This window comes from Pseudorasbora parva, chromosome 11 (genome assembly GCF_024679245.1).
Source record: "Pseudorasbora parva isolate DD20220531a chromosome 11, ASM2467924v1, whole genome shotgun sequence".
Taxonomy (NCBI): domain Eukaryota; kingdom Metazoa; phylum Chordata; class Actinopteri; order Cypriniformes; family Gobionidae; genus Pseudorasbora; species Pseudorasbora parva.
The window spans coordinates 15,685,589-15,708,412 of record NC_090182.1 but is presented as its reverse complement, the minus strand read 5'-3'; the positions used below and the strand labels follow the sequence as shown (position 1 = coordinate 15,708,412).

The 22,824-nt window shown below is 37.4% G+C and overlaps 1 protein-coding gene across 1 annotated transcript in view; it reads right to left on the bottom strand.

Moving 5' to 3' along the window:
• rxfp1 (relaxin family peptide receptor 1) overlaps positions 1 to 19,138 on the bottom strand; it is a 62,842-nt gene extending 43,704 nt beyond the window's left edge. Inside the window, exons 1-2 of the mRNA XM_067457212.1 lie at positions 18,912 to 19,138; positions 15,450 to 15,599 (exon numbers count right to left, since the gene is read on the bottom strand). Coding sequence (XP_067313313.1) covers positions 15,450 to 15,599; positions 18,912 to 18,954 — 193 coding nt within the window. The 5' untranslated portion in view covers positions 18,955 to 19,138. The remainder of the gene's footprint in view (positions 1 to 15,449; positions 15,600 to 18,911) is intronic.
• Between the last annotated feature and the right edge of the window lie 3,686 nt (positions 19,139 to 22,824).

The window sequence follows — 22,824 nt, the reverse complement described above, 5'->3', positions numbered from 1 at the left end:
ATGCTTTGGCGCTGTCTGTTGTTCAAGAGTGGCTTGACACAAGGAATGCAACAGCTGAAACCCATGTCTTGAATATATCTGTGCGTAGTGGTTCTTGAAGCACTGACTCCAGCTGCAGTTCACTCTTTGTGACCAGTTCACTCAGTTCACCCCCACATTTTTGAATGGGTTTTGTTTCACAATCCTCTCTAGGGTGTGGTTATCCCTATTGCTATTACACTTTTTTTCTACCACATCTTTTCCTTCCCTTCGCCTCTCTATTAATGTGCTTTGACACAGAGCTCTGTAAACAGCAAGCCTCTTTTGCAATGGCAATTTGTGTCTTGCCCTCCTTGTGCAGCCTACAGAACTAGACTGAGAGACCATTTAAAGGCCTTTTCAGGTGTTTTGAGTTAATTAGCTGATTACAGTGTGGCACTAGGTGTCTTCAATATTGAACCTTTTTTTTTTTTACAAAATTCTTATTTTCTAAAATACTGAAATTGGGATTTTCCTTATTTGTCAGTTATAATCATCAAAATTAAAATAAATAAACATATAATATATAGAAATATATAATTCTGCGTATAATGATTGAACATAATATACAAGTTTCAACTTTTGAATGGAATTAGTGAAACTAAGATGACTGTATACATTTTTTTGACATCTAAGCATACATATTCCACACACTGGGCCCTATAACGCCACAATTCTACTAGCTTTCCTAAACACCCTTTACAGAGACCTAAAACTAGAACAAAAAGAGATTTAGTTAGACCAGATATGCTTATATATGTCTGGGATAATGTCAGCTTCTATAGTGTGGAACCAACACTGTTAAATAAAGTTGGCTGCACATGAAATGGAGTTCCTTCCACTAAACTCCCCATTCCTGAATCCAATAGAAGAGTTTTTTTTTTTTTTTTTTTTTTTTTTTTTGTTTTGTTTTTTTTTCCGAATTGATGGGGAAAGTATATGACTACTGACCACAAGATCTCTGTTAGATGCCATGAATGCTAGCTACTGGTGAGGATATTACAGGTGATCATTGCAGGGGATGGTTGCGCTACTCAAGGAGGGAAAATATTGATGTGATATTGATAAAAAATCTTATTTTTTTATTTTTTTATTTTTTAACTCTTACCTTGTCAGTGTTTTTTTTTTAAAAGTTGCCAGCCATACCCAGGGGTTTTGACAAAAATTGAATAGTCTATAGAATATTTTGTTTTATGAATATCTGAGCATGTCAAAAGAAATATCAAAATAAAGAGCCTCTTCAACAACAAAAAAGTTTTATTCTAGCTTCATGCATTCCTTTTTTATCAACACTTGAATATGGATGTTTCATTAAAAAAAGCAACATTTTGAACAAAAAGCTGAGAAAATAGCCTCTAAAAGTGAAAACATGGAAACCCGGAAAAATCAGTGTTTGGCGGTAAAGCGGTTTCTCACAAATAGTGGGAAATTCAGTGTAGGCGGGGAAAGAGTTAATGGATCTCATTTTGTGGCAATTTTCTCTTTGTAATTTTCTGTGTTTATGAATTTACAGTAACACTTAAGGTATATGTAATTGAAAATAAAAATTATGTTTTTAAAAAGTTTTTAGTTTACAGTACACGTACTGTATAAATACAAATGTTCATATTCTGTGTACAGTATTGACTTACCAACATACATGAAATATTTATATAATAATTTCCACAGTTGACTGTTTTGTATTGACATGGTTTGACTATAGTGTGGCTCACACAATGACAGAAACATTTTATTTTGGTGACATTGGCCAATTAACTGACACAACAACTAGGTTTTGACACCTGAATATAATATTTTAGGTGAGTTACTACAATTTGCAGACATGCAATATAGTTCACTGGTTCACCGGTTCGAGTCCCACTCTGGGGTCCGTTTCCCGTGCAACGACGTAACTCACTGCTGAACTACCATGCATCGTTGAAGAAATCAACTAGCTAGTCACGACTAGCGAGCAGTTTCCCGAAACCGTATTGTTGCAAACCTGTCAATTCAACCAAGTTGGGCAATGATGTCACACAGGTGGTGGTGTAATAACTGCTTTTAATTCATTATTTTGAGATCGAATTTATTCTAGATCTTTTGCTATACATTATGGACATGGCACCTGAGGATAAATTCTTGTTTTTCTCAGTTATTTTGCTTTATTTCCTGATTCAATAGGCTCGTTCTTAAGTACTAGAGCGTGTCCGCACATGTGCACTCTTCAAAAAAGGTGATTTAAATCTCTTGACAAATTAAAAAGACATAAAGGACATTTGTATTTATTCGAAATAAAAGATATAGATTGTACTAAATGTCAGCATGCTTATTTTGCTCAAGATAAGTATTTATTAAGCCCACATGTCAAGCAAACTATGAAACTATGCTTCTAACCACAGGTCGAGAGCCGTCGTTTCAACCGTGCAAGTTTACGATGCAGTTTGCGAATGTTCATTGGAATTATGGTGTCGGAAAACACTGACTGGTTCAACTATGTAAGTAACAACGGGACTTGAAACCATAGTTGGCTAACGATGCTTTTAGGAAACGCATCCCTGAACGGGGCGAGTAAAGCTGGAGGGGATAAACATTTACAGTTTAGAGACACTGTTTTGAAAAAATGGGCCAAAGTGATTGAGAAGAACAGTAATATTACAATTAATATAACCTCATAATCTCAAGTAAAAATGTTTATACTATATAAGCTTTTCATACATCTATATGTAATGTAATAGTATTTATCCAAGATGAATGTGTGCCTTAAAGTTGTACGGCATACAAATAATGAATTCCAATGAGATCAGATGCACCTCAAAAATGGCACCTATAGATGGGGAAAAAAACATCACAAAACTTATTTCCATTAAGAGTTGATTTAATTTTTGGTCAAGATCTTATATTTGAAAAGTCTTCTCCAGCAAATCTCAAAGACTATCAATAGATTTAAGGTCTGGACTCAGAGCTGCCAATTAATGTGTGAAAATGATCCTTCACGCTCCCTCCCAACCATTCTTTCACAGCTTGTTTTTTCAGCCTGGAATATGACCATGGTAAGTCTTCCTACATGGTTGTTTAAGAAATAATTTTTTAAAAAAGCTACACACTCCATCAATTAGGGTTAAAATAACCAAAATTCCCATACATATAACATGCAAGAAATATAATAACCACTGTGATAATTATCCAGTCATTAATTCTTAAGTAGTTGCCTATTTAAGATCCAAACAGCGATGCCTAATCCTATTTCTGGAGATCTAGCTTCCTGCAAATTTCATCTTCAATCCTGATCAAACACAACTGAAACAGCTAATTAAGATCTTCAGGGGCACCTGATAATTACAGACTGGTGTGTTTGAGCAGGGTTGGATCTGAAGTTTGCAGGAAGGTATGGGTGCTTCCAATTTATTATTTGTGCATCCTCATTTCCGTTCCTCGTGTCTCAGCTCCACTTTGAAGATGGGGGAATTGAAGGAAATCTTATTTGTATATTGGAATATTCTTGATCACTCGAGCGTCACTTCAAAGCCTCATCAGCAGCACTCAAGGGACCTGCCCTTAAGTTGATGGTTATTAAAGAAATTAATAAATAATAACAATAATAATAATAATAAAGCAAGATCCCACGGTGAAATATGCCTGATATGTGGTTTAATTTAACTGTCAAAGTAAAGCATCAATTAAAATTGTTGTGACGTGTGAAGGGGGACGTGTATCAGGCTTCTCGAGAAGAAAGACTTCTGCATTGGATACGCCTGTGTATCGCTCATGACTCTTCTGGAAGCCCGTTCTTCGCCTCCTCCTGGTGCAATTAGAGAATTGAGATGTTCTTCAAGGTGGCTAACTTTGATCGGTTTCCGGCAACAACTTGGATGACGGAGGAGCGGGGAAACGAGGAAGCGTCAATTTGAGTATTGAGAAGCACCCTAGATCTTCAGGAACAGGACTGGGCACCCCTGGTGTAGATAGATTAAAGCACGTCATTGCATTTCCAATACTTTTTCATTACATTTCAGTGTAGAAAATGTACCATATACAATCACAGGCCTAGAGGGAAATGATGGTGCATGACCAAGGTTACAGGATGCTGAGAGAGAGGGGGGGGGAGGAGAGAGAGAGAGAGAGAGAGAGAGAGAGAGAGAGAGAGAGAGAGAGAGAGAGAGAGAGACTGCTAATCAATTATTGTTCAGTACATTCATCTTTCTTAGAGTTGCAGGCACCCTTTGCTGTTTTAAGTCCATTTATTTTGGCGTATCAATAAGGCATTATCATGGTCCACCTATAGTCCTTTTTTCAGACCATTTGATACATATTGCACAGAAAACTGGAATGCACTTGTGAAAATTGGCAAGCTCCTATGAGATTGGAAGCAAAAATGGGGTTAAAAGCAACTGTGTTGAAATGATATGTGTTTAGGAGGAGGAAACAATCACTGGACGGCCAATGTTTGCACAATTCAGTTTGCTGAAAAAAAAGCAACATTGAATTTTTTGCATTTCACATTGTTCCTCTAAAAAAGGTTTAGCACAATGTGGCAAAAATTATGACCCATTTGACAATCTCACAAAATGGCAAATCGATCTCTGACCATTATGCATGTCAGGGTTGGGTCTGACTTATTCGTGTTGATGACAGAGCCCTGACACTCCTATGGTCTTTTCTTTATGAGGGTCTGGTTCCATGTTCACTCAGGTCATCTGCTTTTTCATCTAGTAGGGGAGTAGTTGTGTGTATAGTTTAGTTTGGCGTTGGTCCTGTGTACTGGTCCCGTTACTGGTCTCGTTGTGAAAGCATGCTGTTTTAAGTTTATTATTTGGGGCATATGCTCTTCTGTCAAAGTGTGTTGATGTGTTCTGTGTTTATATTGGTTGTGATGCACAAACGCGGGAATGTTCTACACGTCGAGAGTATATAGAACTAATAAAATTATAAACTATAAAGCCTTATAAACTCCTTGATTTTGCTTAACAACTAATATAACCTGCATGCACAATAGACAGTACAATGTATGAACAGAAAGTTTTTTTTTGTTGTGTTTTTGCTATTAATAATACGCTATTTAACTCTTTAACCCCTGAGGGAATTTTTTGAGTTGCTTTTCAAATTTTCAGGTGATAGTATAAATTAATCAAAAGTTATAATGTAGCATTTGGAACCAATGTACCCTTTTTCTTTAGCCAAGTGTCCAAAACCTCTTCAAACTATTTTTTTTTTCCGTATGGTGTCATTTTATTATTATATCTCCATGAGAATTATATTTAGATCTAAGTGACAGATTACGGTGAGTTTGTGTTCTTTTTAATCGTCAAAATCGGATGAAAATTATGTTTTCCACATTTTTCTGTATTCTACTCCATGAGACCATTCAAATGACATATGACACATGACTATCTGAGCTCTATGATGTTTTTGACATATTTCAGTACACAGTACAAAATATATTTCATAAATTATGAAAAAAATATAATTTATCAGTAAATAACTACCTCGGCAGTGCATCTTCTGCCATCAACCCAGAACGAGTTCGATTCAGCTCGACCGGTTATTTCCTATGAACCGGCTCAAAAGAACAATTTGTTCAAGAACCAAACATCACTACAATCAACTCTACATCTTTAGTCCTCGCCTCAAACCTGACAGTGCATGGGCAAATGCAGCCAACCTTTGTTTTACTAGTTTTATTCAAATTGACTCTTGGCTGAAAAATATTTTAGTTATACATTTCGTTAATGGAATTGTAAATGAGTTATAAATAATGTCTCTGAGATTGGTATGTGATGGTTGGACTTTGAATCAATAAACAGTGTGGCACCTTATTAACATTGCATTCTGCATTTTAAGCAAACAAAATGGATAGAATTTACTTGTGTCTTCCTAAAACAAAACAAAAGTGACATGTTCAGCATATGAGAATTAATGATGATATGTTTCTTGAATCCTTTAACCAATCCATCAGGAATTAAGGCATTTTCAACAGTTGCCTGGAGTCACATATCCAACTGTGCATCATGACCTTGTTGATATGCTGTTCTCCTAGAACCAAAAGGCTATTAATCAAATACTGAGATGGCTAATTCTTGTAGAAAAAAAATCATACACGGCATCTATCAATTGTTTCTTGTAATAAGAAAGCAAATACTTATGGAATATTTTGGTTCTCCGGATGTTCATCTGTAAAAAGACTTTCAAACTATGCTGAGATTTCACAATCTGAAATGAAATGTCAAGAGTTTCAATATGAACTCAAACATTTATCATCAAATCTTTCCAAGACCAAATGACCTGAGAAGCACCATTTAAACTCACTGTAGGTTTATACTCTACGAAATATTTTGGACTGCCTCCTAAAAAATGTTTAGAAGGGTGTGAGACAAAGTTGTCAATTAAATTAAACTTAATAGAACTAAGAATTATATTAACTTCATTATTTATCATGCTGTATGAAAGCAAAATCATTGAGCATTAACAATTTCCTTTGGGATAGTATTGTACTTGCTAAACTCATAAGCGAATACATTACAAGTAAATACAGGCCTAACAGACAGGTAGCATAACATAGCTTGTTTTTAGCTGACAAGATTAAGTTGCTTTAATGCATTTAGGGATGTGATCCTGGTCAAGACAATCTCCTGAACTCCAAACTGAATTTCAGAATGGGAAAGAAAGGTGATTTAAGTAATTTTGAGCGTGGTATGGTTGTTGGTGCAAGACGGGTCTGAGTATTTCACAATCTGCTCAGTTACTGCATTTTCACACATAATCATTTCTAGGGTTTACAAAGAATGGTGTGAAAAGGGAAAGACAACCAGTATGCGGCAGTCCTGTGGGCGAAAATGCCTTGTTGAGGCTAGAGGTCAGAGAAGAATGGGCCGACTGATTCAAGCTGATAGAAGAGCAACTTTGACTGAAATAACCACACTGTAAAAAAATTTGGTTGTTTTTTGTTGGTGTAACTTAAAAAAGTAAGTAACCTGGTTGCCTTAAAATTTTGAGTTTATTGAAATTAAAAATTTGAGTTGATACAATGAAGGAAATTTGTTTAATAAATAGAAACTCAAAATATTTTTATATCGTTGAGCATTAAATCGTTGAGCATTAACAATTTCCTTTGAGATTGTATTGTACTTGCTAAACTCATAAGCAAATACATTACAAGTAAATACAGAAGTTCTTTGTGGCCTAACAGACAGGTAGCATAAAATAGCTTGTTTTTAGCTGACAAGATTAAAGTAATGCTTTGTTTATTTGGTATTGCAAAATTCATTATCAGAAGAAGAAATCCTGGTATTTTTAGATTTGCTGGGTCCCTGAGAGAGAATCCATCCTTTACAATGCTCAGTTGCCAGCTAACAAAATCAAATTACAACTACTGTTGAAACAGTTCACAAAATGCATAGTAAAGAAGTTTCCTAGAAGAAGAAAACCTACACAGAAGTCAATATTGGCACTGAATTGTGACTGAAATAGCTAATGTGAAGACAAAAGATTATTCTGAATAGACTAAACCACTGTGATAATAAATGGCTGACTATAAATGTCCATGATGCAGCAATCTATCTTCAGTTTCTAAGATGAATCCAATGCTAAATCAAAGCTACACACCATTAGTGATGACAAAATGCAGTCCACAGATGAATCCTCTCCTCCTGAGGGACTCGAATTTTACAATCTGACAACGCTCTTAAGGTTCAAAGGGTTCAAGGCAAAAATGACAAATGGCGTTCTTTGTGGCATCACCAAGAGTCAAAATGTCTCTGTCTTTCATCCTTATGAGAGAGCAGATGAGTGAGATAGAATGAGATGACTATGGGTGGGCCCACATCCCGGTCTCGCTTTATCTTCAATTGTTTATCCAAAACTTCATTATCTATCAGATCTAAAAGGTACTATTTCTTTTCTCTTTCTAGTTCGAAAGAAACACTTTTATAATCTTTCGAGAGCTCAAGTACAGCTTATCACTTGGGTCACTTGGCCTTTCATCAATATCCAACTTTTCGAAGAGCAAGCATCTACATGCGAGCCAGGTGCTAAGCCTGGATAATTCACGCCTGCCTTTCAGAGAGATATCCGACAGTGACCTTTCTGGCCCTGAAAAAGCTTTGATAACTCGGTAACTACAAGGGGAATGTGATAAGAAAGGTGGGAGCGGAATGTCAAATGCTCGGAATACCAATCTCAGGGATTTGGAATAGCATTACAGGATTTCTCACTTCCTGTCTATCCTGTTCTGCTTGACTTAACACACAGGGTTAGTAGATGTCTTAAGATATTATGTACAATGTGACATTTCCCTTCGCCTTGACCTTTTACAGTCTGGTGCCGACGCGAGGCCTTTTAATCTTCCCCTGTTCTCCATCGTACAAAGGCCGCGAAAGCGAGTAAGACAAGGTTAAACATGGTGCCCACTGCTATAGGGGACAAAAGTTGCACTGAAGATTGAGTTTGATACAGTCGCTTTGACAGATACTGTGAGACAGTTGACAAATGGTTGGGCATGCTCTGTGTCTGATTAACATGACATTATCAAAACTGCCTATAACCTCAAGGGCCATTATAACATGTTGTGACATTGCTGGAGTAAACAATCACTGAGGAATCAATGGGAAATTACCACCCATTTGCACAGTGTCTCCTCACAAGACAAACAGCACTGTGGGTTTTGTCTTGTAAAAAATAAATCATCAGCAGGTAATTGTTAACAAGTCAAAGTAATGCATTTTGGTTTTAAGTTGAGAGGACAATTACAACGTAACTGATTCTTATTTTCTCCGCAGAAAACTTAGAGGACTATTAGACGATAATCCTGAAGGGGGAAAAATCAATTGGGGCTTGATAAACCATGATAAATCAAACTTAACTGATAGGCTTGCTGTTATTCAGGGAGATGGATGAGATGATAAATGAAATATGACAATTTATCCAGATGAAAATTGCAGAAATCGTTGTTTTAATTTGACTGATTGTGTATTATAGTCAGCATCCAGCAATGCCAAATTTAATTGGCACATAGTTGCACCTTAAAGGGATAGAATGAGTAACAGGGAGAGGGGAGGAGAAATAGTCAGAATAGCACTAGAACCAAAGATAAGATGCAAGAGAAAAATGTATTCTACCTATAAAATACCTCACACCTCGTCTCGATTGCTGAAATACTAAGACAAAATATATCTATATTGAAATAAAAGAAAGTGTACCAACCTACTCTCCGCCTATGGACCTAATGTTTAAACACTATGAAAAGCACACTAGCCAGACAAATTAAAACTTTGTGCTGAGTTTTTGCATGTTTTTTTACATAGAGTTAGAGTCACCAAACTAAATTTCAAGAAGTTTCCAAAACAAAATCACCTAGCAGCCATACCTTAATATTCCTGGTAATAACACCAAATTTGCCACACAACAAGTCAGAACCAAGCAAAATACATATTTAACTTTCTTCATGATACCACAATTGTTTAATTAGCACAGATGGACAGACAGTATATTAATAACTACCGTAATGCATTGATCTAGGATGTTACACATTAGATGATTTCCAACAGATAACCAAATGCTCACTTAAGACATAATGTTTGCGTGAACACTCACCAAGACAGATATTTTGAAATACTGTAATTGTTTGTAGCCTATATGTGGATATCGTACGATTGTTTTGTTCACATCAGCATGAGTTTGAAAATCACATTTCATTGGTTCAGACCAGTGCATGTGAGCGGAGCGAAGAGGTGTGCTCCACTCTATCGCTCACGGCCCAAGTGAACGCTTCACTCATGAACTGCTCACGCTCACTAGTAAAACGACGTTTGCTCAAATCCCGCTCCGACATGAAATTGTAGCCATTAAAAAAGTTGTTTCATATGCATGTTTAATATTATTTTTATATAACTGAATCTTTTGATTTTGAAAAGTGAACAGCAAGAGTATAGGACACAAAAGATGCAGACTATGTTGTAAGACATGGAGTGGATCAGAAAATACCACTTCTTTAAGTTTTGTTTTTTTAGAAAGCCTTTCTTTAAAGTGAATTTCGTTTTTATAAATTGTATCTTAATTTTGATCAATTTTTTATTTACCAATGGCCTAGATTGAATAAATAACATGCAAATATAGCAGACAATATGGTGCTAATCATGGACTAGAGCAGCCTTTCTCAAACTTTTTTCAGTCAGGGCACCTTTCAAAAGTGCATATAATTTCAAGGCACCCCAGTTTAAAATATAATTTAAAAACACTGCATAACCCAAATTTAAATGCAAATGTCCTGTTTATTTAGACAGGACAGTAATGAACAGAGCATAATACTCCATTTTACAGTAAAAACTGTCCGGTTCTTGTGGGGCTTTTCTTTTTAAAAAAACGATCCATGCTGCTGTTGCTTGTTTCTTGCTCTTTGTGAAATCAAATATATTTTCACGGTTAAATTATAAAACAATGTAGCCAACTGCACAGTCACGCGTCCCCGGTGAGGACGTCATGACAGTTACTGATGTGAGACAGATTTTTATGGTTAATTTTATATATATATTTATCTAAAATAAATTTACATTTTTATATATCCGCTCATATGTTTATAACCCTTTCACACGTAAATTTAAAACATTCTGGCTGACCCCCCAGCACTTTATATTTTCCATGGTGACGCGTCATTGTATCACACGTCACGTGACACACCGCAGCAACAACATAGCTGAATGAGTGATGATCTGCTTTTATGTCATTTTTCCTTTTTTATTCAAAATATTCACAAATTTGTTAGATATGGCCTGAAATATCTGATATTCCGATTGACAAATATATACAAGTGGAAGTGTTTTGTCGTTTAAACACCTTTATAACGATCGCGTTAGTTGAGCTGTATGCACGATGGGTGCCGCAGGCGCAGTTCAGAAAATCGGATCTGTTGGATTTACAAGACGTGAATTCATCCACTTCTTCCAAAATACATAAAAGTAAGTGGCAGGTGAACTGGGAGAAGAATAGAATAGTTACTTACACAATGTGTATCTGATATGAATAAAACTAATTATAATGGAAAGGATTATTTTTGCCTCTTCATTTTTCATCAATGTGTATTTTACAAACTCTCAATGTATTGTTTTTTTAGTACGTATATGTATGAAACCTAAAATAAACATTATGTGGCTGAAAACACTGAAAAGTTGTGATATATGGCAGCTCTGAGCACCTGTCTCTGGCTCAGTGCAAGCCAACGCGAAAGCACATTTGAATTTACATTTGAATGAACGTGATGCACTGACCGTTCTAATCATGTGTGAATGTGTGATCGTACGTGCGAAAGGGTTAAAAAGAAGAAGAATGTATTTATGTAAATTAAAATATATTTTATATATGAAATTTCAGATTTTGTATTTATTTATTTTTTTAGCCTACGTAATTTTTTGGCGGCACCCCTGACACAGTCAGGGGGCACCCCAGTGTGCCGCAGCACCCGCTTTGAGAAAGGCTGGACTAGAGCACCTCTATAAATGAACCGAAGCTCAACAGATATGTCTGTAAAGCTTGAAATCTATACTTTTAAACAAAACAAATCAAAACGAAAAGAACTAGTATTGCTATATGTTGGCTATGACGTGCATTTCTCTCTTGGTGCGTCCACTACTGTGAAGATAGACAGTCAGCATCATCAACTTCATCTTTGCAGCTGGTAATGACAAAGAAAAAAACTAGAACAATTAAATTGTCTCCTTGCGATTTTTGACATATTCATAATTATTACTTTTGCTGTTCTTTGTGGCAAGCGTTATGCCTGCGCTTGAGTGCTATATTAAAGTAATTAAATTAGTCTAATATGTGTAATGTGTACTTAGTCGTCAACTAATGGCTTAAATCAACAACTCCTAGTCCAAGTCCAGTAGAACAAAATGTAGTCAGGGCAGCCTAACTAATTTCACATATTTCTGAGCATATCACAAAGGAAATTTTGGGTTGAGCAAGTAGTGGTGAGCGGAATGAGCGAGCGGAACGGGATCTCCTGAAAGGCGCTCTAAGCTCTGGAGGGAAAACTACCACTCCGCTCCGCTCACATGCTCAGACCCATGCCATCGAGAATTCGCTATTCGCTATTACAAAGTTGGAATGCTACGCTTTGCGACAAAACCAAACTTGTGCTGAGGAGAAGCACAAGCCAACAAGAAGCGAGCAGAGAAAACCTCTTGGTTACGTATGTAACCCTTGTTCCCTGAATAGAGACGAACATCAGAATGTGAACCGACAAATTGGGATATTGCATGAAAACCCTATCACCTTTGAGTGCGTACTAACCAGCCAATGAACATTGGCGTGCAGACTTTGCATGCAGCACTCTGCCCCCTGCCCCACATATATAAATAGGAAGTGCCAGCAAATGCATATTTGTTTTTCATTGCGGAGAAGAGCAAGTGGCCTGCGCTCAGTGGAGGCACAGAAACTGTGGCGACAGGACATATGTCTCCATTCCCTCCTTCAAGGAACAAGGGTCACTTACGTAACCGAGACATTCCCTTTCAATCAGTCACGTTTGATGTACGTCAGAATGTGAACAGACGATTTGTAATCTTTTGCACGGTTTGTGCACCGTTTCTGACCTTATCCAGTGCCTGGCGTAAGCTTCACAACCTTTGCATATTTTTAGCGACATGGGAACTCAGGAAAGCCAACTGTTGTTCTGCATGAGCCAAAACTTGGAAAACACTGAGAAAGCGTGCTCAGGGGGAATGCCTCAGAGACCACATCCTGCCAGTAGGGAGGTATATGTGGTAAAAAAAACACCATGGTCTGGCCGGGGAGCAGAGCACATAAGGAATGTCCCTGGGACGGCTCCAGTCACAGGAGGAAGACAACATCTGACAAGGATGACAGAGCGGACTCTGTCCAGGGAAAGACATGAGCTTACCGTAGGGAGCCATACCATGGAATAATACACATATGAAGTTATGACACCCAGCCAGCATAACAATATTCAGTGCTGACATTGAGACAGACACTCCACAATGTCTGAAGCAACAGTGGGTGGCGTAGAGGAGCTTAACAGGGTTCGCCAGAGGGGAACTTACTGAAGCAGAATAGCTCATTATCCACTCCGAAGAGGGAGGGGAATGGCACAGCAAGCCAACGCAAGAAAGGGGCTCCTGACCACTGGGGACGAGCATGCTGGAAACAACCATTTCTACACAGAGGCAATAAAATCTAGCCAAGATGTTTGGTGTCGCCCAGCCCGCAGCTCTACATGTATCTGTTAGTTAGGAGCCATGCACTGGCGCCCGGGAAGAAGCTTCTGGAGTGAGCTGTCAACCCAATCGGGCAAGGCCGCCCTGGGCTTGGTAAACCAAGGCGATGGTATCCACTATCCAGTGGGTCATCCTCTGCTTGAAGACAGGCTTTCCCTTCTGCTGGCCTCTGTAACCGATTAATAGCTGATCTGAGGTCCTGAATCTTTGTGTTCTGTCCATGTATACTTGCAGGAATACCACTGGACTCCGGGGAGCCAGCAACCAACCAGAAAGAAACGGAAACAAAAGATTCTCCACCCGGTCCTCCTCCGGGGAGGGAGTGCTGTCTTCACTGTCTCCCCAAGAGGTCTGCTTGCCTCTTGGCTTGGCCAGCTCATTGCTGTCTGCTAGGTGGAGGCTGCTGCTTTGCAGACTTGTCAGGGGCGGAGGACGAGGTGGGCGGGCACCCTTTGTGAAGAGCATACATCCTATGCAGTACTGGGAATTATTCATACTCTTTATTGTCTATTTAGGGTATTTTAGTAATTTAAAAAAAAACATGGGTTATCTTAAAGGAATGGCAGTGGAAGTGATGTCTTGTGCGTATCGTACACCATAGTACGATACGCACAAGACACAGTTAAAAATCTTCATTTGTGTTCCACTGAAGAAACAAACACATCTTCATTTTTGGGTGAACTATCCCTTTAATATTTTCACAGGGTGTTTGGGTTATGTTCATGTTTTTGAGTTTGCCATGTTCACTATTACGTTTCTCAGTTGTCATGTTCACGGTCATGTTTCTCAGTTTGCTTTGTTCACAGTCATGCTTTGCTTTGTCATGTATTTCCTGCTCTGTCATGTGACTCCTTGCCCTCATGTGATCCTGCCATGTGTTCCTGTGTCATGTTGTCATTGGCTTATTGGTTAATCGTTGTTCACAGGCGTCCCTTGTCTTGTCATTAGCCCATGTGTATTTAAGCCCTCATGTTTGTCATGTGTCTATTGGTGTATTGGTGTAGCAGTGACACTGTCAGGCTTTGTCAGTTACAACAAAGTAAGCTGGCATTGTACTATAGCAATTAGCCTAATATATAACTATAGTGGCTTCATAGTACTCTGGGGTAAATACGCATACTATTACGCATTCTATTTGCTATCTGATTATTTGTAAGTGTGAACTCTTGAAACAAACAAACTGCGGCTCTGAACCTCGCCTACAGTGGACAACTGTTACAGAATATCAAACTGCCAAAACTGGACCAAGCAGCTTCAAAGCAGGAAGATCCATTGAGGAATATGTAAAATACTTTTTGTGTGTCATGGATTTTTTTTGCCTTGGGATGAGGTTCACCTGAAGAGAGGTGTTTTCGTTTTGGTTTGGACCCTGACCTCCCAGAACTCCTGCCATCCTGCCCTCAGAACACCCTTCTACCCTTTGGCAGTTTATTGATTTTTATTTTAAGTGGTTCTGGTTTCACGGTAGGAGAGGAAAACAAATATTTTCTGTCCAAGCCTGTTCACGTCATGTCTGCCCAGCTACAGCCTGGAATGGGAACTGTCACTGGGTGTTTAGGTTATGCTCATGTTTTTGAGTTTGCCATGTTCACTGTTACTTTGTCAGTTGCCATGTTCACATTCATATTTCTCAGTTTGCTTTTTCAGTCATGCTTTGTTTTGCATGACTGTGAACAAAGAAAAAAAAACTGTTAATGACATTGTTATAATATTACACTACCCAAATAGGTATTTATTTCCTTCTAATTCTCGTTTTGATTGCATGCTAATTTAGCTTGTATACACCAAATAGTGATTAGTGTAACCTGCTTAAAATAGCATAAAACAACAGACAAAAACATAATTGATGATTACAAATAATAATTTCATGACTCTATTATACATTACTTAGCAAAGACAGTGGCATAATACAATCACATTACTTTTTTTTAGCCATATCAAAAAATAATCTGCATGGGTAAATGTTATCCGCTCGTGGTTTTAGGTATACCGTGTTAAAAGAAAACACCTGCTGGAGTAACCATTTAACCAGCAGAAAGTCATACACAGACTATACATCAGAATTATAATGGTCTCTGTGTGATATTAAAAATCTGTACAATGCAGTGTAAATATTTGTGTTGCAAGAGCAACATCACTGACTTCCAGTACATTGTTAAATAAAATAAAGTTAAGGATTAGCACAAAGAGTAAATAACAAGCTTTAGACAGGAAGGAATCTGAACTAACCACAATTCTCTTCGTCTGCCTGATTCCCACAGTCATCCACCCCATTGCAGTGTAGTAGCTGAGGAAGACAGGTACTGAGGTTTCCACAAGGGAAGTAGCCCAGCGGGCAGTGAGCCTGATCCTCTGATACATTAAACATGGTCAGCACCACTTTAGAGAGGAAAGAGAGAAAGGGAAGAGAGAAATTGAGAATCTTTTATTCAGTCTCAGGTTACACTGTTGCATTTGTCTGTCTCTACTCTTTGAGGTATAATGCCTTTTTACAAAAATTTAAGTATTTTTATTTGAATTGTAACGTAATTCAAGATTTAAAGTGTTAGTTCACCCAAAAAATGAAATTTATGTAATTAATGACTCGCCCTAAGATATTTTATATTAAGTCCGAGAGCGTATCCAAGTGTATACACACTATACTGTCCATGTCCAGAAAGGGAATAAAAACATCATCAAAGTAGTCCATATGTGACATCAGTTGGTTAATTAGAATTTCTTGAAGCATCGAAAATACATTTCGGTCCAAACATAACAAAAACTACGACTTTATTCAGTGTTGTCTTCTCTTCCTTGTTTGTGTTCAAACCTCAAATAAAGATTCAAACAGTTGTGAATCAGTGAATCGATCAATGATTTGGATCGCTAGAGTCACGTGATTTCAGCAGTTTGGCACGCGATCCGAATCATTGATCGATTCACTGATTCACAACCATTTGAATCTTTATTTGAGGTTTGAACACAAATAAGGAAGAGAAGACAATGCTGAATAAAGTCGTAGTTTTTGTTATTTTTGGACCAAAAGGTATTTTTGATGCTTCAAGAGATTCTAATTAACTAACTGATGTCAGAAATATAAAAGATCTTCAACTGTGTTCCAAAGATGAACGGAGGTATTACGGGTGTGGAACGACATTAGGGTGAGTCATTAATGAAATACATTTCTTTTTTTGGGTTAACTAACCCTTTAATTTCAAATATTTTTAAAAATGCCAACTTAAAATAGCACTTTTTTTCTGCTTTAACGTGTCATATAACATGTTTTGAAAGATACATGATGACCGTATCTAATAAAAGTTTCAATTTAATTTAAAGGATAAACACAGTTTTGACAAGTACAACTAGTCACCTCTAAAAGCACAGAGAGACGTGTTACACAATTCATAAAGAAAGTTACAATAAAAGCTAATTTACACAAACATTAATACTTATGCTGTACAACAAGTATATACACCCGTTTCCACACCATTTACCTGAGGTCATACAAATCTCCCTGAAAAACAAATACGACCACTTTACAGAATAAACACCACAAAGCTTCTGCACTGCATAGCTACTTTCCTCATGATTGATACAAATCTAAGATTTTTTTTATTCTTATTATTCACTGTTTCAACACAGCCTTTCTGTATGACTCCAACCACTGCAATTCATTGTCAAAGCAACCTATAGATATATGAATAAACATCCCAACAAAGAAGTAGATGTGTGTCAACGTGAAGAATTGCTTTAGCGTAGCAAAAGCTTCGAGGCAGACCGTGCAGGGCTATTTATCAAGCATAGCGAATTTTTTTTTTTTTTTTTTTTGAATGTGAGTAAAGCAGCACAGGTCTAGGCTGAATTTATATAACGGAGAGTTTGTATATATTTCAAAAGCATCTTATTGAAAAAGGTTGTGAAAACTTTGGTTGAGATAGATGATGCACAACACTTCAGCATAATGGATGATTCTGCAAAGCATGTGTAATTCCAATTCACTAAAATAAAAAATGTATTGCATGGTCATGATTTGTCTAAAAAATTATGAAGAATTATTACACTTTGATTATTATAACAAGCTTGGGATTGGATGCCTACTGTACAGTATATATATATATATATATATCTATCTGCAAATAGCATATGAATAACAACAATTAACACTATCTTAATTAAATCCTAATTAAGATACTGTCAACAAATAACAAATGTTTTCATGCTGTTCTTTTTTTTTGGAGTGGCCTGATATCATAAAATATTTAAGATATTCTGTGTTGGGTTTCTAAACCAATCAATACTGCCATGTTGCACTGCTTCTCATAAGGTCAGTTCTATGCAAACTACACGAACGCATGTCCTGCTTTAGTGCTCTGTTAACATTTCTATTCAGGCAGTAAAAATCCATAAATACATTTTGTTGAGAAATTTAATTTAATTGCAGCTGTATTGAGTGTTACTTGGATAAAGTTTATCTGCTTTTGGGTAAATCTTATGATAAATCTTATGATAAATCTCACATAAGAACACATTGGAGAACATAATCAGCAACAATCAACATGCTGTTGTCGTTGTTATTATACAAATTATAGATTCCAAATAGGTATTCAAATACACGCATACACATTTGGAAGTGCTTTTTTTCCCCCCTCCCAGTTAAAATTAACTGCATGCTTAATTCATATTTCCTAGGATCCCTACCCTTGAACATAACTTTTTATTGCAATTTTTTCATAGTTTAATTAAAACATTAGTATGTTTATTCAGCTGCTTCCTTGTGGTGACCATTGACTGGTCTTCTCAATGTAGGCAAAACCTGACCTACTCATAGAGTACTGCTCACAAAAACAAAAAAACAATGCATGGAATTTGTGCGAGGGTGTATAGCATACATGAAAGGAAAACATGGGATGTTTCGAAACCCAGTAAGCTGCCTACCTAGACACACTTTTGGAATGTCACAGGTGCATAGAAATCTTTTGCAGAATTTTGTCACAAACATTGCACCCTTAATTTCGATGCACAGTGAGTAGCCTGTATGCAACCCTGCAGGATTAGATACACAGCCTTGATGTGGCCCAGTCATGTCCCTTATGCAGTCAGAGTGTAGGCTCGGTCACCCTCGCTCAAAAAACATATTTTAATAACTGGATACTGGAAAGCAGAGTGCGAACTAAGCCACATCATTTGTAATGACGATATCAAAGTAAAGGTTAGGTGGATGCTTTAAATATATCATAAGGTCTAATTTATTTATTTTATTTTATTTTTTATTTTTTTTATTTTTTACAAATGTTTCAACACTGTTTAAATTATTAATTGACAACATAAATGTTACAAGTCATTCAGACATGCGCTAAGCACATCGCAAAAATCGCCTTCGCGCGAGGAGAAACCATAGCAAAAGCGACTTGATTATTGCCCGTATCGGAGTGACAAAACACGTGCCCTTCTAATCACATTATCATTATGGATTTACATATCAAAGTCATAGTGTTTTGATCAATAAGATAAAACCCACAACACGTCTATAGGGACACAAGGCGAACCTCAACCCAATATTTCACGAAGAAAAAAACTAAAAAGTCGATTTAAAAGTATCATTTTAGTTTTAGTTAACTATTTATTTGCTTTTAGTGTTAAACGTGATGGAATCAGGCAGCTTTCTCTATTAGAATAAATGAGAAAAACACCGGGTGTAGCACAATAACTCACCCGACACTCCACACATCAAGATGCTGGCGATGTGAACTCTCATGGCAACGGTGACTGACGATGAGATATCCGACAACAGTTGAACAACCCTCTGTGTTCCACTGACTGATACAAAGAGAGAGGGAGAGAGTTGTGCACCTCCTTGTTGCTAGCCTCCTCTAACAAAGAAAAATAAAGTTGCTAATTGCAGGATTTGGACAGGTCCGCGTGTTCCGGAGAGATGCTCAGTGCACTCCTATGCGCGCGCGGACTGAGTGCAGAGAGTGCACGCACATGCACAACTAACAGACACCTGGGGGAGGGACTTTACAATGAACTATTGCTGTACTTCAAATTGAAAAACAAATGGGTGATGCTTAATAGATTTGTGTTGTTAACCAAGATGTTATCTTCAATGTTCGAATTATCCTTAAAAATATTTGTTGTCAGTAAAATAATACATTATAATATTACAACTAAGGTCTAAAAAAAGCTAATTAGCTTGTGATTTGAATTCGTCATTTTGTCTTTACCACTTGTTAATATGGTGGATGTCAAATATACTGATCAGACATAATATTAAGGCCACCGACAGGTGAATAACAATGATTATCTCTTCATTACAGCACCTGTCAGTGAGTGGGATATATTAAAGTGAACATTTTGTCCTTGAAGTTGATGTGTTAGAAGCAGGAAAAATCGGCAATCGTAAGGATTTGAGCAAGTTGGGTCAGAGCATCTCCAAAACTGCAGCTCTTGTGGAGTGTTCCCAGTCTGCAGTGGTCAGTATCTATCAAAAGTAGTCCAAGGAAGGAACAGTGGTGAACCAGCGACAGGGTCATGGGTGGCCAAGGCTCATCGATGCAGACCCGTGTGGTCTTATAAAACAGACGAGCTACTGTAGCTCAGATTGCTTAAGAAGTTAATGCTGGTTCTGATAGAAAGGTGTCAGAATACACAGTGCATCACAGTTTGTTGCGCATGGGGCTGCATAGCCGCAGACCAGTCTGGGCGTCCATACTGACCCCTGTACAACCTTTAATGGAAAAGGTGTTTCCTGATGGCTGTGGCTCTTTCAGCAGGATAATGCGCCATGTCACAGAGTAAAAATGGTTCAGGAATGATTTGAGAAGCACAACAGCGAGTTTGAGGTGTTTACTTGGCCTCAAAATTCCCTAAAATCGCAATCAAAAATTGCATATGTAAACACGTCTGTGGGATGTGCTGATCAAACAAGTTCCAACCATGGCCCCACCTTGCAACTTACAGGACTTAAAGGATCTGCGGCTAACATCTTTAGGCCAGATACCACAGCACACTTTCAGGGGTCTAGTGGAGTTTTGGCAGCAAACAGGGGACCAACACAATATAAGGTGGTCAATGTTATGCCTGATCGACACACACACACACACACACACACACACACACACACACACACACACACACACACACACACACACACACACACACACACACACACACACACACACACACACACACACACACACACACACACACACACACACACACACACACACACGTCTGGTTCACTATCTTTGTGGGGACTCTTTATAGGTGTAATGGTTTTTATGCTGTACAAACTGTACCACAGCTGCCAGTATTTTTTATGTAACAATAAGTGCCCCTTTCTTTAGTTGCTCTCAAATTTAGTCTAGAAAGATATACTTTCAGCAGGACAATCGTGACTTACCATACTGACTCTGCTCTGTAAGCACTGCCCAGTTCACCTACATCTACATGACATTTCCTTCATAAATGGCAGAATGGCATAACACCCTGTTGGAAGTATCATTGTGGCAGCTTGTCTTTGTGCAAAAGCCAGAACTTGACCTTCACACAGTCAGGCTCAGTTCTGGGTCACCAGCTCAGTGGGGAAACTTTTCCCTTTAGTGCCAGACAGTAGTGTTCAAAGATGACTGCCACAGATAAAACCCTTTCTGATTTAAGTATGAAGTTGAACATAATATAATCATGCTAACTAACATATACAAATATAGGGTAGAGAAAATATAACTAAAGGCCAAGAGTCTTTGACATATAAAGATTTTGAGACTAAATTCAAGTTTAAATATGCCCTACGTCCATGTTCTAGTGGTATTTAATGCTATTTTTCATATATATATAAATCTGTAAAAATATATAAAAAATAATGTGTTATGCAGAAAGATTTTCTTGAGAACCATGAGTATGGGGTTCCTGTGTTGAGGATATCCCTCCAAAAATTGAATCACAATTCTGCAGTCTTGCCAATTCCTCTAATTTACCAAGGTTGCCAGATCAGCACAACAAAACTAGTCCAGCAGCCAATCAAAAATAGCCTAATGTGATTTCCTCCATTGGGGTGTTGACGTACCAACATTGTACGTACGCAGGGAGCGACCTTTAAACCATGTGGCCGTTGTCCATTGGGTTAGTTTTGTTGTGCTGACCTGGAAACACTGAAAACTCGCTCCATTCAGTCCATTTCAGTTTTGCTACACACACACCTAGGGCTGCAAGCGGAGAAACACTATAAATCAATAGCTAATTTACAGTTAACAGCCTGAATAAGTTTACAGTGAGCTTTCTTTAACTCCTCTCTCCCTCATGACCCAGATACTCTAAGTGATTCCTTTATGACACATCTCATTATAGCAGCTGATATCTCTTTTGCATGTCTTCATTTTTTATTATATTTTTTGTTTATCGTGTTATGTTTATCATTTAGTTTATCATCACATCTGCTTGCTCACTGGGGACTAGTGTACACTTTAAAAAACATGTTTCTCCAAAGATTCTTTCAAATCCACCTCATTACTGATAGCTCAACCATCTAACTACACAAACACACTCTCAACTGGTCTTTGATGTCATTCTTAAAATGTGTATAATGTTAACTTCAAATCAAATTGAAAACTTTTCCTGTCATGACTTCTTTTCAGTTTTTTAACAGATCATTAGTGTGATCTGCTCTGTTCAGTTGAGTATACCTTCCTGTGTGGCACTAAGCAATAGAGACATTTTGTTATCAATTATTTGTCACAAATTAGTATATATATATATATATATATATATATATATATATATATATATATATATATATATATATATATATATATATATATATATATATATATTGTCACTTTTGACTTTGTCACTTTTTCCAACATTTTGAAGGCTCACATACTGCCCACTGACGATTGGCTATTTTAGTCTTAAAAAAACTTAATTACTTTTACCTAAATGGAAGAGACCCACTGTGACTAAACTCAAAAGAGCAACCACAAAAGACCAACCTACTCTCCGCCTATGGACCTAATGTGTAAACACTATGAAAAGCACACTAGTCAGACAAATTAAAACTTTGTGCTGAGTTTTTGGCTTCAAACCAAACTTGGCTCTTCTTCAGCTGACAATGTCCTTACTGATTTCTAATACTCACAGCATTCGGCATGGTCCTGCATCTAATATAAGAAAAACAACAGCTGCTGAAAGGTGATATTAACATTAAGTGGCATGGCAATTTAAACACAGAATCCATTGGCATATGCCGCTATGCTTAGTGGCACATCTGGTTGTCATTTGCATGTTCCACTGTAACTTGTGGCATGTGCTACTGTCATTGCTGCGGATCATGTCACCGTATGCTGTGGCATCTCCAATAACCTATTGACAAATGCAGCTGTCTGCCAGATCATTAAGTAAATGGCATATGCACTTAACAGCAGGACAACAATTATTAATTATTAATATTATATACAGGTCCTTCTCAAAAAAATAGCATATGTGATAAAAGTTCATTATTTTCCATAATGTAATGATAAAAATTAAACTTTCATATATTTTAGATTCATTGCACACCAACTGAAATATTTCAGGTCTTTTATTGTTTTAATACTGATGATCTCAAAAAATTAGCATATCATGAAAAGGT